General features: G+C 38.9%; 1 protein-coding gene across 1 annotated transcript in view; it reads left to right on the forward strand.

The window, feature by feature from the left end:
- Positions 1-216: 216 nt before the first annotated feature.
- The window catches only part of ppfibp2b (PPFIA binding protein 2b), an 86667-nt gene continuing 72520 nt past the window's right edge, over positions 217-14363 (forward strand). Inside the window, 2 exon segments of the mRNA XM_036568121.1 lie at positions 217-332; positions 7518-7633. Of these exon segments, the coding sequence (XP_036424014.1) occupies positions 7570-7633 (64 nt within the window). The 5' untranslated portion in view covers positions 217-332; positions 7518-7569.

Raw genomic sequence — 14363 nt, forward strand, 5'->3', positions numbered from 1 at the left:
TTAGAATAAGGGCAGTCGACAACTCGACTGCTGCTCCAGTGCAAAACTACTTAAGCAAACCTCAGACACCAAACATGTCTGAGCTGGCTGACTGCGTTTGGGTTAAGAGGGAAACTGTTTGATTTTAACTGATGAATCACCTTAAAGGTCAGGAACGCTCAAGATAACATATCGATCGTTTATGTGGGGCTTGTTTCAGAACTGAAGTCTGATTTAACCCAATGTTTCGAGGACAGAGACTTAGTGCTTGGTTGGTTTCTCGTGTGTCCTGAAGGAATCGACCTGTTCTTCATGGGCCACTTCACTTTCTGCCTGCCTTCCCTGAGAAGATGGTAAAGCTTTTTTCTTACTGCTGACCTCAAAAATGTTCTGGTTGTTGGCTCAGCATGGCCAAACCGGGGGATGCCTTAGTGTGTGTTTGCAGGATTTGGAGAAAAACTGCAGTTTGCTTTTCAGATATGTTCTCATTGTTCTGGCTCTGGTTTCTCTGCTGGCGAGTGCTGAGCTGTGTTGAGTTTCTGCTGGAAATGTGCTTTCGGTGCAGGAGGCTGCTTTAAGTCTGCGTCTCTCCGGCTAATCTGGACAATACCGGACGCAGGTGCAGCAGAATTTGAATGCAGGCTATTCCGCAGTGGTGAAATATAAGCTGACCCATAAAAGAGTTCTGCAAAAAACGATGGTTGGAGTGTTTCCCCAGACCGGAAAGCTATGAAATTAAGATGACTGGGGCTTGTTTAACTGTCACTGCAAATGTTTTTGTGGGCAGACGTGGTTCAAAAATTCCCCGCACTGTGGATATCTCGGTCAGATAAGACGGGGCTATTTGTGGGAAGGGGCGGTGGAGTGAAGCGGCCGTCTTTGGTGGTCTGAGCCTCTTTGTTGACAGCAGTAGCCTGCGGTGCGGTGCAGTGTCGCCCATTCTGCTGAGTGACACTGAGAGCGGCACAAGGTGTATTTCTGGACTGATCTGTTTCGCCTTCGCCACAGTCATTAAGCGAATAAGGTCAAAGGAAGAGGCGGCAGAACTTGTCGGGTTGGGTTTGAGTGGGAACCGAAACGTAGGGCGTGTCTCTTTCCCACGGTGTGACACACCACAAAGTAACAAACAGCAGGTAAATCTGTACTTTCACTGTACAGGACGCTGCATTTATAGACCGCAATCAATCATACAGCACTTCACAAAAGTCTTACACTACAATTAGAATAAATATGATGAAAAAATAAAAAAAACATTGTGATTTTACATTTTAACTGCTCTCTTTTCTGTATAATTCAATCTTTGAGTTGTAAAGTAAGTAATTCAGAGTGGTTTGATGTGAAATGGTTCATTGTAGAGAAGATTACAGACTCTCATTTCTTTACAGTGGTGGTGATAGGAACCAGGGGTCGCCATGTCTACGACACAGATATTGCTATTCAGAATCACCAGTGAACCTACACGTGTCTTCTAAGTTGATGATGGTAAAATAGTGGTAAATCTGAATCTTTCTTTGGGCTCTATTTGACTTTTTCACACCCTTCATGTATCCCTCCGCCATGAATGGAATGAAAAAAAAACTTTTGAGCCTGAGAAAGTTTATATCCAAGCTATCACAAAACAATGTCTCAGGCATCAGACAGCGCACTCATAACCATTCATGTAATAATTTCTGTGAGGTAATTGAAAAACTGAAAAAAAGTTTTCTTTAGGGGACTATTTGGCCTTATAACACCCTGCATGCACTTCTCAATAATGAATGTGTTTTAGAAAATACATTTTAGACCAAAATCTGATCTCAAAACCATTGTTAAACAAAATCTCAGGCATCTTACTCATAACCACTTTATTCGTATAACTTTCTGTGAGGGAGCCTTTAGAGGCATTCAACTCTTCAGACGTCTGGTTCCTGTCACCACCACTGCAAATAAATCTGACACAGTTCGATTATCTATAATGAACTACTCTGAATGACTGTGTTTGCATCTATTGGTGGAATTCCCTTATAACAAATCTCAAGTACATAGAGACGTCAGGAACCAAAGCTGTGTTTTAAATATCCATATTTATTCTCCTTTACAGGCACAACACACAATAAGGCAGGGAGCTAAATTAACATGGGTAATATAATAATAATGGGTGGCACTATCACTAATATGACACGTGTCGTATTGTTTCGGCCATCGGTCGGCAACGCCACATGCAGCTCTTTTACTGACCTGTTGTGGCTCCACAGCTGAATTAGATTTTTAGGATTAAGATTAAGATTTAGATTTAAGATTTAAGACAAACATAGATCATTTTGAGACGAATGGACTCGTTTGCATTTATAAGCACTCAGGTGGTTTCTTGACATGTTTAATCTGCAATGAGAAACTGTCAAACACTAAAAAGTCGTGAAGCTGAAGTCAGTTTCTCGTTCACCAACTACTTGTTTGAATTTTCCCGATCCACCTTAAATGGTGCAGCAGTTACATTCATTTTCATTCATACATACATTTAAGGTGTAAGAGGAAAATTCGAACAAGAAGCTGGCGAATGAGAAGCTGACTTCAGCCTCAGAGAAACTATTCTACTTCTGTGGAGAAGTTTCCTGCTGGAGATGTGAGAAAAGTGGCTATAGTCTGCATTTTCGTTTATATTATATTCTTTAGCCTATACTAGGACATCAGCACATTCTGAGACATTTTACAGCTAAGATGGTAAAATGTTACTTTAATAAAATGGACAATTTTGTGGCTCCCAAAGTGATTTGATTTTTGTGAAGAGGACAAAATAGCTCTTCTTATCATTTGGGTTGCTGAGCCCTGGTTTGGGCTCTAACCTGTCTTAGTAATTGCAAACCGACAAAAATGCTCATTTATATAAAAATGAAAAGCTGTGTCTTCTAATTGCATATCATATATTACTATAAATACACATATATTGTAGGAAAAATATTAGTTTTATCTGTTCGGATTTGAGTTCTTCAGACCAGACACAGTATGACACAAAGCGTGTGCACCCTCTCTCTTCTTGAATGTCACGGAGGGCTGTGTTCACAGTGCTGGGGGTTGAGCTGAATAACCCTGTGTCATTGTGGCATTAACGAAGGCATTAGGCTCTGTTAATGAACTGTGCCATGCTGTATCCGTCTCTTACTGCCATTTAACTAAAAGCTTTTATTTAGACCTTTCAGTTTGTGACTGTATTGCTACGGTTGGCTTTGTTGAGAGCAGAGAAGCTTCAGCAGCCATGAATGGAGCCTCGCTCTCGGTCAAGTGGAGCTAAATCCGACCGGATCATTAAAGCAGTGGTGCCTGTTATCTCTCTCTCTCTCTCTCTCTCACTCACTGTCATCAGTGCTCCATCTACAGCTCCACACTCATGTGCAGCTGTGTCACATTGAATTATAACGTTGGTTCCAGGTTGATCAAAATCTGCCAGTAGATGTTGGTTTTTGTTTTGCTAGGCAGTTTTTACACCATACCCGTGTGTCCATGCTGTATGGGTGGAGCTAGAAATGGTGCAGACTTTTGATTGGTCGAACGCAATCATCCCAAAATTGTCACGCATTGACATTCGATTAAAGAACCAGAACACTGGCTAGTCAAAATGTTTTCAATGTCTAAAATGGCCAGAGCCAAACAGCAGGCCCAATGCTTTAATGCACACTTCTATAACCTAAGAATAGCTCAGCCAAGTTACACTGAAGTCCCTGTAGTTACTGAATAATAAGCCTTAATAATGTAATAAGGGGTTAAGACATCCTCTCTAATTGTACAATTACAGTTTATTTGCTGTATTTATAGCAGTATATATATATATATATATATATTTATATATATATATATTATATATATATATATATATAAAGTAAGTAGCATTAATGAGTTTGGGGAAAAAGAACACACTAAAATAGAGCATGTGCTGCTGCATGTCGCCCTGTAAAGCCTGAAATAATAATTTAAGAGGTTTCGGGTTAGGTTTGGCGGGTGTTTTTCACGACGTCATACATTTTTACATGCTTTTACGTTTTTACACACATAAGTTTTTAATGTTACACGCAAAGGCTCATAAAAGAAGGTTTGGCTCAACGTTTAGGTCTCAAATGCATTATCAACATTATACTGATGAAGATATGAAGACAGTAGTAGATAATTCACCCACATACTCAGAAGAAACATCCTTCACCAAGTTTTGACTGAGTTCTCTTTGAATACTCTTTCACCTAATTCATTAAATTCAAGTTCATCCACTTGCGGGGGTCTGAAGCACTACCAATGTTACAAAATGTTCTTACGCACGTTGCATGCAATTACATATTTCTCCAAATCCCCAAATCCTACATAGTGTTGCTTTAACATGCTGGGCGGATAACATAAAATGTGTCCTATGCAGAGGTTTATATCAAAAATCTGCAGTTTTAGTTTCAGAAGAGTTAAATTTCACTGAGAAAATCAACAAAACATATAATTTCGCTGGTGGTGTTCAAACTTTTGCATGCAACTGTAAAACCAAATGCGAAGTGAAAGGTTAAAAGGTTGTTTGTGTTTACCATTTAAGAGGAATCCACAGATTTTTCAAATCATAATTCAGTTCTTAATTAAATTTACATGATTGTATAGTTAAGATGTAAACAAAGTCAATCATTGTGGTTTGGGGTGAAATGCTCCATTCTAGGGAAACTTAACAAGTAAGAACTGTTCACAGTGGTAGTGATAGGAACCAGACGTCTAAAGAGTTTAATGCCTCTATAAGCTCCCTCAAAGACAGTTACATGAAGTTGTGAATATGCTGCTGAGACATTGTTATATATATTTGAGACAAGATTTTGACCTTAAATGTATTTTCTGAAACACATTCATTGTGGAGACATACATGCGGGGAGATAAATAGTCCCTAAAGATTTTTTTCCATTTACACCACTACTTTACCATCATTCATTTATGCATTCAAGATCTTACATTTCAGTTCTCTAGATAGGATCCAGTAGACTGCAGTAGATGTTTCTGCATCCATCTCTACATACTAAGAATAAAGCTAAAGGCTGCATGTCAGAAGTATTTGTGTGTGGCCAGCGCGTGCTGTGAGGCAGCATGACAAAGGCTTGAAACTCTACCCTGGCAGGCCTAATTAATCTCAGGTTCCTCCTCTGCTGAGAGAGAGGAAGATGAAGAGAGGGATGACAGAGAAAGAAAGAGAGAGAGCTCATGTGCTCTGGGTAATTTCACAAGGCGAAAAGTTAGAGCTGGCTGAACAGCAGTACATGGTAGCCTTCAGGAGCCGGTTTGCTCAGACCAGCATGATGCACATGCAATATGATGTGCATGAAAAAAGTGTATGATATGCACTTTATACGAAGTGGTCTGTCTTTCTTTCTTTTCCAGCCGTTAGTTTGACGATGCCCTTGGAATGCAGCCCTGTGGGAAGGGCAAGAGTTTTATTTCATTAATTTAGCTGTAAATGCTGCCTGTCCCAAGGAAGAATATGTAAAGTGAAGTCATCATGATGACCGATGTACAGCAACTGTAGTATCACATATTCACTTGACCGCAACATACTGTGTTTTTATATATATATACATGTATACCGTTCATTTATATGCATTCATGTCTATTCATGTACAGTCATATGCACATGTTTGAATACCCTATAGACAATGACATGTTCTGTTGATTTTCTCCGTGAAAATAAGTTAACACATCCTCTACACAGAACACACAAATATGGCATTCTTCTGCAAAGTTTGGTGCAACCGTTTTATTTATTTGCTGAGTTTAACATATTGGAAAAATATTATTACTGTTAATGCATAAACTATTATTTTCTCTCAGGGATGCCCAAACTTTTACAACTTACAACTGTTATTTCATATGTATTTACACTAGGGATTAGGGAGTTGTGGGCTGATGCCATTATCCAATACTTGTTAATGCATTAATGACGTTCGTACATTGGGACAGAGAAATGCAATGCATGTGTGTGTGTATGTATTATATATATATATATATGTATATATGTGTATATATATATATATAAGGGCTGCAACAAACGACTAATTTGATAGTCGAATAATCGTTCGATTACTTAAACGAATAATCGATTATTCGGATTATGAATCACTACATTACCAAATAACTTTTATGTAGCTATTGGCTTTTAAATGTAGCTTTAGGTTGTTTTTTGCTAACTAACAATGAAGACAATAAAGATGAGCAACATTCAAGAATTCACTGTTTTAGTGAACTTTCCTGCTAAAACAAAAGATAAAAAAATAAAACTCCAACATTTTTTTCCTGTCAAAATTTGTAACCAAGAACGTGCAAAGTAGCAGCAATAAAATATAACAAAACTAAATCAGTTTTTCTTTAATCAAGTAAATAAAAAATCAATCTAAATTTAAATGTTAAATCTAAACAGTGCAGTCTGTGCTCTGTGCGTTCTGCTGTCTGTCCACACTGCTGAAACTACATCCTACAAGACAGAGAACAGCATTTCGAAATAGATGTTACAGCTCGGTTCACAACACGAAGACGGAATTTAACATTAGCATTAGCTAACTAGCTCGCTAGTACAACTGTCGCCGCGTCCCAAACCACACACTTCTGCACTTCACACACTACACTAATGAGTGCACTTCTAATGGTATATGCGCTATTTGTACACACTATCTAGTGTGCTAGTATGCGGTTTGGGACGCGGCGTATCTTACCGAGATTAATCTTCTTCACCCACTGAGCCGAAGAGTTTCCTCTTCAGATGCTCCATCATGGACGATGTGCTCTGTGCCAGCTAAGGTCGGCTTTACAAATAGCACAACTGAGAACCTTTTTCCTGAGTTTAGCTCCACGCTTTAGAGGATTTTGTTGTTGAGGCTGCCATCGCGCTGCTGTTAAGTCTCCACTAAGCGGTAATGTGAAAACACTCGTAGTGAGCGCGAGAAAGACGCGTAACAACGTCACCAACTAATCGACTACTAAATTAGTTGCCTCTTGTCACTGGGGAGGGACCCTCAAGGGTACATCTCAGTAGCTTTATTCAGGGAACATAATTGAACTATAATCCATTGAAATTACATTTTCTAAGGTGTATTGACTCCACACACCCCATCTCGTCTCCAGGCCTTTTATTTTATTGTTATGTTTTAAAAAAATAGGGTATGAAAATGTACAAATCTATACTTTTTCACTGGTACTCACGTTTCGCAGGCTACAGATTCTCCACTAGGGGGCACCATTAGCAGTCAAATAACCTTTGATACGTCATAAGAGCAGTACTCTTGCAGTGCACCAAAATGTGCTTGCATTTCTCTGTGCAGCTATTAGTATTTCATTGTTTTTTTTGCACAGTAGTGAAATGTGCTTTTGTATTTATGTATTTATTTTTTTGTATTTCATTTTGCAAGTTGCTCTTTGCTTCATGGGGAGGTTAGTGACATTTCTATCTCCCCCTTGCAGCACAAACAGTCAGAATCACATGAAACAGCTTCATCAAACATCGCATCTTATGTCCATGTCCTGCATCCCTAATGCTCAAAGTTACATTGTCTTTTTTTCAGGCTTCAACCAAACTACACACCCCATGCAGTAGTTCAGTAGTCATCAAGCAGAATGGCATCAGATGCGAGTCACATGTTGGAGGCAGCCTTGGAGCAGATGGACGACATTATCGCAGGTGAGTGTTTGCACACCATTGACCCACATTCAGAAGTGCCTCTTAACACCTGCATACCTGAGGGCTAAATTAACGTGCGGTATCAAAGATACTGAAGGCTACAGAACATGCGGCTTAAAGGAGAGTATGTAAACGTTCTCTTTAGCCCCACCCATTCATGTTGGAGTTATAAGGAGTGTTTCAGGCTGGATTACTTTTTGAATGATGCACAACAGAAAGCAGCCAATTAGAACAGATACACCAATCAGGCATAATATTATGACCGCCTCCTTGTTTCTACGCTCATTGTCCATTTTATCAGCTCCACTTACTATATAGGAGCACTTTGTAGTTCTACAGTTACAGACTGTAGTCCATCTGTTTCTCTGCATACTTTGTTAGCCCCCTTTTACCCTGTTCTTCAGTGGTCAGGTCCCCCATGGACCCTCACAGAGCAGGTACTATTTGGGTGGTGGATCATTCTCAGCACTGCAGTAACACTGATGTGGTGGTGGCATGTTAGTGTGTGTTGTGCTGGTCTGAGTGGATCAGACACAGCAGAGCTGCTGGAGTTATAAACACCTCAGTGTCACTGCTGGGCTGAGAATAGTCCACCAACCAAAAATAGCCAGCCAACAGCGTCCTGTGACCAGCGTCCTGTGACCACTGATGAAGGACTAGAGGATGACCAACACAAACTGTGCAGCAGCAGATGAGCTATCGTCTCTGACTTTACATCTACAAGGTGGACTGACAAGATAGGAGTGTCTCATAGAGTGGACAGTGAGTGGACACAGTGTTTAAAAACTCCAGCAGCACTGCTGTGTCTGATCCACTCAGGCCAGTGCAACACACACTAACACACCACCACCACGTCGGTGTTACTGCAGTGCTGAGAATGATCCACCACCCAAATAGTACCTGCTCTGTGAGGGTCCATGGGCGTTGTGACCACTGAAGAACAGGGTAAAAGGTGGCTAACAAAGTATGCAGAGAAACAGATGGACTACAGTCTGTAATTGTAGAACTACAAAGTCACCTATATAGTAAGTGGAGCTGATAAAATGGACAATGAGCGTAGAAACAAGGATAATGTTCTGTTATCATAATGTTATGCTTGATTGGTGTATATTTACATATATTAGTCTTAAACCTACAGTAACAAAAACACCCTGTTTAATTGTAAAGGATAAGGTTGGAAAATGTTCATGTAAAATTAACTAAGACTTCTTTTTCGTACATAAAACCACAGAAATGTTGTAAGTGGGCCTGAAGGAGAAAAATATAATGTAGGATGTGGGCCCTTTAATACAGATCTCCACTGATGTGTGCAATCGTATGTGTGCATAGTGTGTATTTTACAGCAGCTGTGAGCCTGCGCCAGTCAGACTTTACAGCCTGAACTATCCACTTAATAATGAAGCATTTAAATGCATGCTAACATCTGTAACAGAAAGGAACTGATGCACCGTAGATAAGGCCTGCGAATTAGAGTCAGTCGGTTAGAGCTTGAGGAACCCCCAGTGGTTTATGGGAACCCCCGCATAGTCCCTCAGGCTGTGCGGTTTCTTTGAGGGAAAAATCAGATAAGACAGTGTTCCTGTGCGCTGTTTTCTCGAGCTTATCTCCACATCAGCGTACGCTAGTTACATTCTCTCACACTCACACCTCCATGTGCTGAACAGATTATGCATGCTGTCAAGAAATATGTGGAAAACCTTATTTAGTCAGAATTAAGCAAAGGAGATACGGTAAAAGACAAAGACTGTGTCCAAAACTGCACAGTTCACTAAGTAGTACATTATTACAGAAGTCCTCCAGTTTGTAATGGTGGCTGAAAACAGTGGGAAACATCCAGTGCACTCTAACTGTGACACAGAGCACTGCAGTTGGTACTGTACAAACCATGTACCTTAGGGGACATAGAATACCCATAATGCTTTGTGGTATGTAACCCACTGACATTAGTTTATGAATTTGTTTACTTGAAATTGATTTTCCAGTATAGAGTGTAGTGAATAGGAGGCCATTTCTATATAGTGCTCCAGTATAGGGTATAGTGAATGGGGCCATTTCTGTCCCCTACAGTAGTGTTCTATGTAGTGCTCCAGTATAGGGTATAGTGAATGGGGCCATTTCTGTCCCCTACAGTAGTGTTCTATGTAGTGCTCCAGTATAGGGTATAGTGAATGGGGCCATTTCTGTTCCCTACAGTAGTGTTCTATGTAGTGCTCCAGTATAGGGTATAGTGATTAGGGGACCATTTCTGTTCCCTACAATAGTGTTCAATATAGTGCTCCAGTATAGAGTATAGTGATTAGGGGGCCATTTCTGTTCCCTATAATAGTGTTCTAAATAGTGCTTCAGTACAGGTGATTAGGGGACCATTTCTGTTCCCTATAATAATGTTCTATATAGTGCTCCAGTATAAAGTTTAGTGATTAGGGGGCCATTTCTGTTCCCTATAATGATGTTCTATATAGTGCTCCAGTATAGGGTATAGTGAATGGGGCCATTTCTGTCCCCTACAGTAGTGTTCTAAATAGTGCTCCAGTATAGGATATAGTGATCAGGGGACCATTTCTGTTCCCTATAATAGTGTTCTAAATAGTGCTTCAGTACAGGTGATTAGGGGGCCATTTCTGTTCTCTATAATGATGTTCTATATAGTGCTCCAGTATAGGGTATAGTGATTAGGGGACCATTTCTGTTCCCTATAATGATGTTCTATATAGTGCTCCAGTATAGGGTATAGTGAATGGGGCCATTTCTGTCCCCTACAGTACTGTTCTATATAGTGCTCCAGTATAGGTTATAGTGATTAGGGGCCATTTCTGTTACCTATAGTAATGTTCTATATAGTGCTCCGGTATAGGCAATAGTGATTAGGGGATCATTCGTGTTCCCTATAATAGTGTTCCATATAGTGCTCCAGTACAGGTGATTAGGGGACCATTTCTGTCCCCTACAGTAGTGTTCTATATAGTGCTCCAGTATAGGTTATAGTGATTAGGGGCCATTTCTGTTACCTATAGTAATGTTCTATATAGTGCTCCAGTATAGGGTATAGTGATTAGGGGACCATTTCTGTCCCCTACAGTAGTGTTCTATATAGTGCTCCAGTATAGGGTATAGTGATTAGGGGACCATTTCTGTTCCCTATAATAGTGTTCTATGTAGTGCTCCAGTATAGAGTGTAGTGATTAGGGGACCACTTCTGTTCCCTATTATTGTCTTCTATGCAGTGCTCCAGATTTTCCAGTGTAGGGATCAGTGATAGGAGACACTTTCGGACACAGCGAGAGTTTGTATTATTAGCTAAAGGAAGGAGGTTGTGTAGTCCACCCAGCAGCAGATTAGCTGGCTGTTAGCTGTTCCAAACAGGGCAGGGCCGGACGTGCGGGGGCTGTGTGTCCCCTCCAGCAAGCTCAGCAATTGCCAACACGATTGAACTAATAGAGAATGAATGCTTAATGCAGGTCAACAAATGAAGGCTGGGGGAGGTAGCAGAACGTGTCCATTATTGTTCAAGAGGAGGCAGCGGGCTGGACACTGAATTAGAATCAGCTATTTTAGGGTGTGTATATTATGCCTTCATGATATATTAGTATTGCTATTATGTTGCTATATTTTACAGTTGAAATATGCATTTTAGTGTCTTGAAAATATACTGGAGAACCAAAAATGTGGGATTAAAGAGGAATTTCAACAGTTTTTCAAATTTTCTGCATAATTCATAAAACAAAGTTATTCAGAGTTTCAGTGCTTCATTGTGAAGAAACATACCAGGTCAGATTTCTTTAATGTCTACAGCACAAATATAGCCTTTTTATTTGCTATCCGAAACCGCCAGGGACCCCACACGTGTCTTCTGTTTTATATGGTATGTTGATAATGATAAAATAGTGGTAAATACAAAAAAAGATGCATTCTCTTTGGGAACCATTTTACCTCACAACAGCCGCATGCATCCTTTCACCATGACTGTATTTTAAAAAGCATGATTTAGATTAAAACCTTTTATCAAAAGTATAATAAAACTGTTTATAGTGTCTCAGGCTTTAGACGACACATTCATGATTATTACGTGTAACATCATGCTGTGGGAGGTTTTAGAGGCATGAAACTCTTTGGTCTTCTGGCTCCTGTCACCACCAATGACTCTGCAGTTTTCAGTATAATAGCTCTTATTACATTTCTAGACATTTTTTACTTGTTTTAAGTAATTTTATCAAGTAAAATTATCTCACTATATTGACGTTTTAAGAAATGTGTTTGAAACTAGCAACATTATCTACCAGTATAGTGAGATGATTAATAGAATGACCTAAAACAAGTAAAACATTTCTGGAAATAAGCCAGATCATCTTATAATAAGTGCACAATCATCTCAAAATGGGAAATGTTAGATATTTCAACTAGATTTAAGATCATTTTTTTGCAGTGTAACAACAGAATTACAGTAAATTTTGAAGAATTGGTGGAATTCCCCTTTAAGGATCAGCTTGCTGTGTATATTTTGATCAAAATAATTTACTTTTGTTGGATGACTCACAGCACACAGTAAAAAAAAAAACACAAAAGAAGCATTAGGATCGGTTGGGGGCTCATTTTCATGCTGCACACCTTTTGTGATATCAGTATTACTATTATTAGGGTTAATATCTCAATAACGATGAACAAGTGATACATTGTGCAGCTCTAGTGCACAGGCATGTGTGTTTGTGTAAATGTTTGTGTGCATATGACAGTTGCAAAATTAAATTACACGTTTAATCGAGTTACATAATCCAAGGTCACACCACAGCTATTCTGGAGACAAAAGTCTGCTTTTATTTAATGCCAAAAGTCATCACTGTGGCATCTCCAGAATGTTGAAGGCACACAGCATATTGTTAATGCTGACCTGTGACATTTACACAGCAGAGAAATGTGAGTCAGTGCTTATTGTTAAACAGTTTTACTGCATGTAGGTTAACTGTATAGGGTTAATACAGTGGCAAACTAGCAGTATGTATATGTATATGCTCCTTTCTCATGTTCACATCAGCATGATTATGATGCGGATGGGTTCACGTTTCCAGGTCATCAAATTACAAAGAATTTTGTACGTCTTATTCTGTACGAGAGGCTTTAATGGTAATGTGTAGTGTCAATATCTGCCTGGATGTCAGGAGAGTGTGTACTGTTGGCACATTCTCAACAAAGATCTTTGTTCAGGGAAATTCCCAATGCATTTCGAAGGGCACCACCTGCTGGTGATGATTGGAATTGGTGTTTGGAAGGAAAGGGAACAGTCTAACATAAATACAGTTTTACTGTAGTAATAACGTTATTGTTAGGAGTGTCAGTCATACAGTGTGAACTAAAAATATTCTAGCAAAATATGGTCAAATACAGCGGAATAATATAAAGGCCTAGAAAGACAAAGGAATTGCTATTATAACAAATGGGTAAAAATCCATTCTGAAATTAATAACCAAGGCATGCAGTTTAGTGCATTCCCTGCTTTCACAATCAGATTCAACTCGTCATGGAGTTCAAGAGAATCATGTGCATCAATCTAGGCAAAATATTAATACTAATAACAGCTGAGTTAGACTAATAATAAAATGAAGGAATGCCTCTAAAACCCCAAAAGCTGCTTCATCTGCTTTTTTACCTTGGTAGGTCATATGCCTACTCATACTAAATATGATTCATCATATAATTTACAAAACAATATGTTCCTGTAAAAAATTACAGTTATTACTTGCCACTAGTTGCATTACATTCACAGTGATTTACTGAGAAATAGCAGCGCTAAACGGTGACTACACAGCCATCTGTACCACAGGATTACTGTGACGTAGCTGCATTCTGCTGCACACTTACAGTAATAAGCTGTATTAAAATACAGTAATCTGTATTTTTACTTAACAGCTGTAAAGGTAATACAAGTCAGCAACTAGTAATTTACTAGTAGTAGTAATTTACTGTCAATTTACATGTGAGAAAAAAAGACTTACTTTTAGCAGGTCTATAAATATGTCATATTTATATCACAGACAGTTTAGCTTTGCTTATAATTTGCACAAACATGACCAAAACTCTGGGAACCTGATAAACAGTGACATTTTTGCGAACACCTCAATGTTCCAGCATTAAATACATAAATAAACAGGTATAAAACAGTGTAAAAAAACTCTTTAAAACACCAAACCTGAATCATCACAATAAAAACACTTCAAATGTTTTTATTATTATTTTTAATGCCTTTTATACGTTTTTGTAGTCATGTCCCCTAATGTGTGCAGTGCAGTTCAACATTAATCTCACTGCAATTTAACGTTTTACTACACAAAATATGTTTAGATAAGAGTTTTGGAATAAAAGTGATGAGTACAGTGTTACATTGACTTTAATGAGTATTGAGGAGTATTGAATATTAATTAATATTAATTGAGTGTTAATGAATATTTCTAATCTTACTATTAATAAATTAAAATATACACAGTTTTCCCTTTCTGGTGATGATTTGAAATTGTGCTGGATGTTTGTGTATCTGTGCGTTAAGCTCTTTCCACAGCTGAGCGTTTTGTACGTGTAATGTTTTGTTTTGTTGTTACAGTAGAAGATAATATACTCTTATTCTCTCTGTTGGAGCTGCAGTGAAAGGGCTTTAGCCTGAGGCCGTGGTCCTGCGTTTTGTTCTGTAGTCTCTGCCCTAGAAAGCAATGAGGTCAGGACAAACTCTCAATACGCAAGATCT

The sequence above is a fragment of the Colossoma macropomum genome, unplaced genomic scaffold (assembly GCF_904425465.1).
Source record: "Colossoma macropomum unplaced genomic scaffold, Colossoma_macropomum, whole genome shotgun sequence".
Lineage (NCBI taxonomy): Eukaryota > Metazoa > Chordata > Actinopteri > Characiformes > Serrasalmidae > Colossoma > Colossoma macropomum.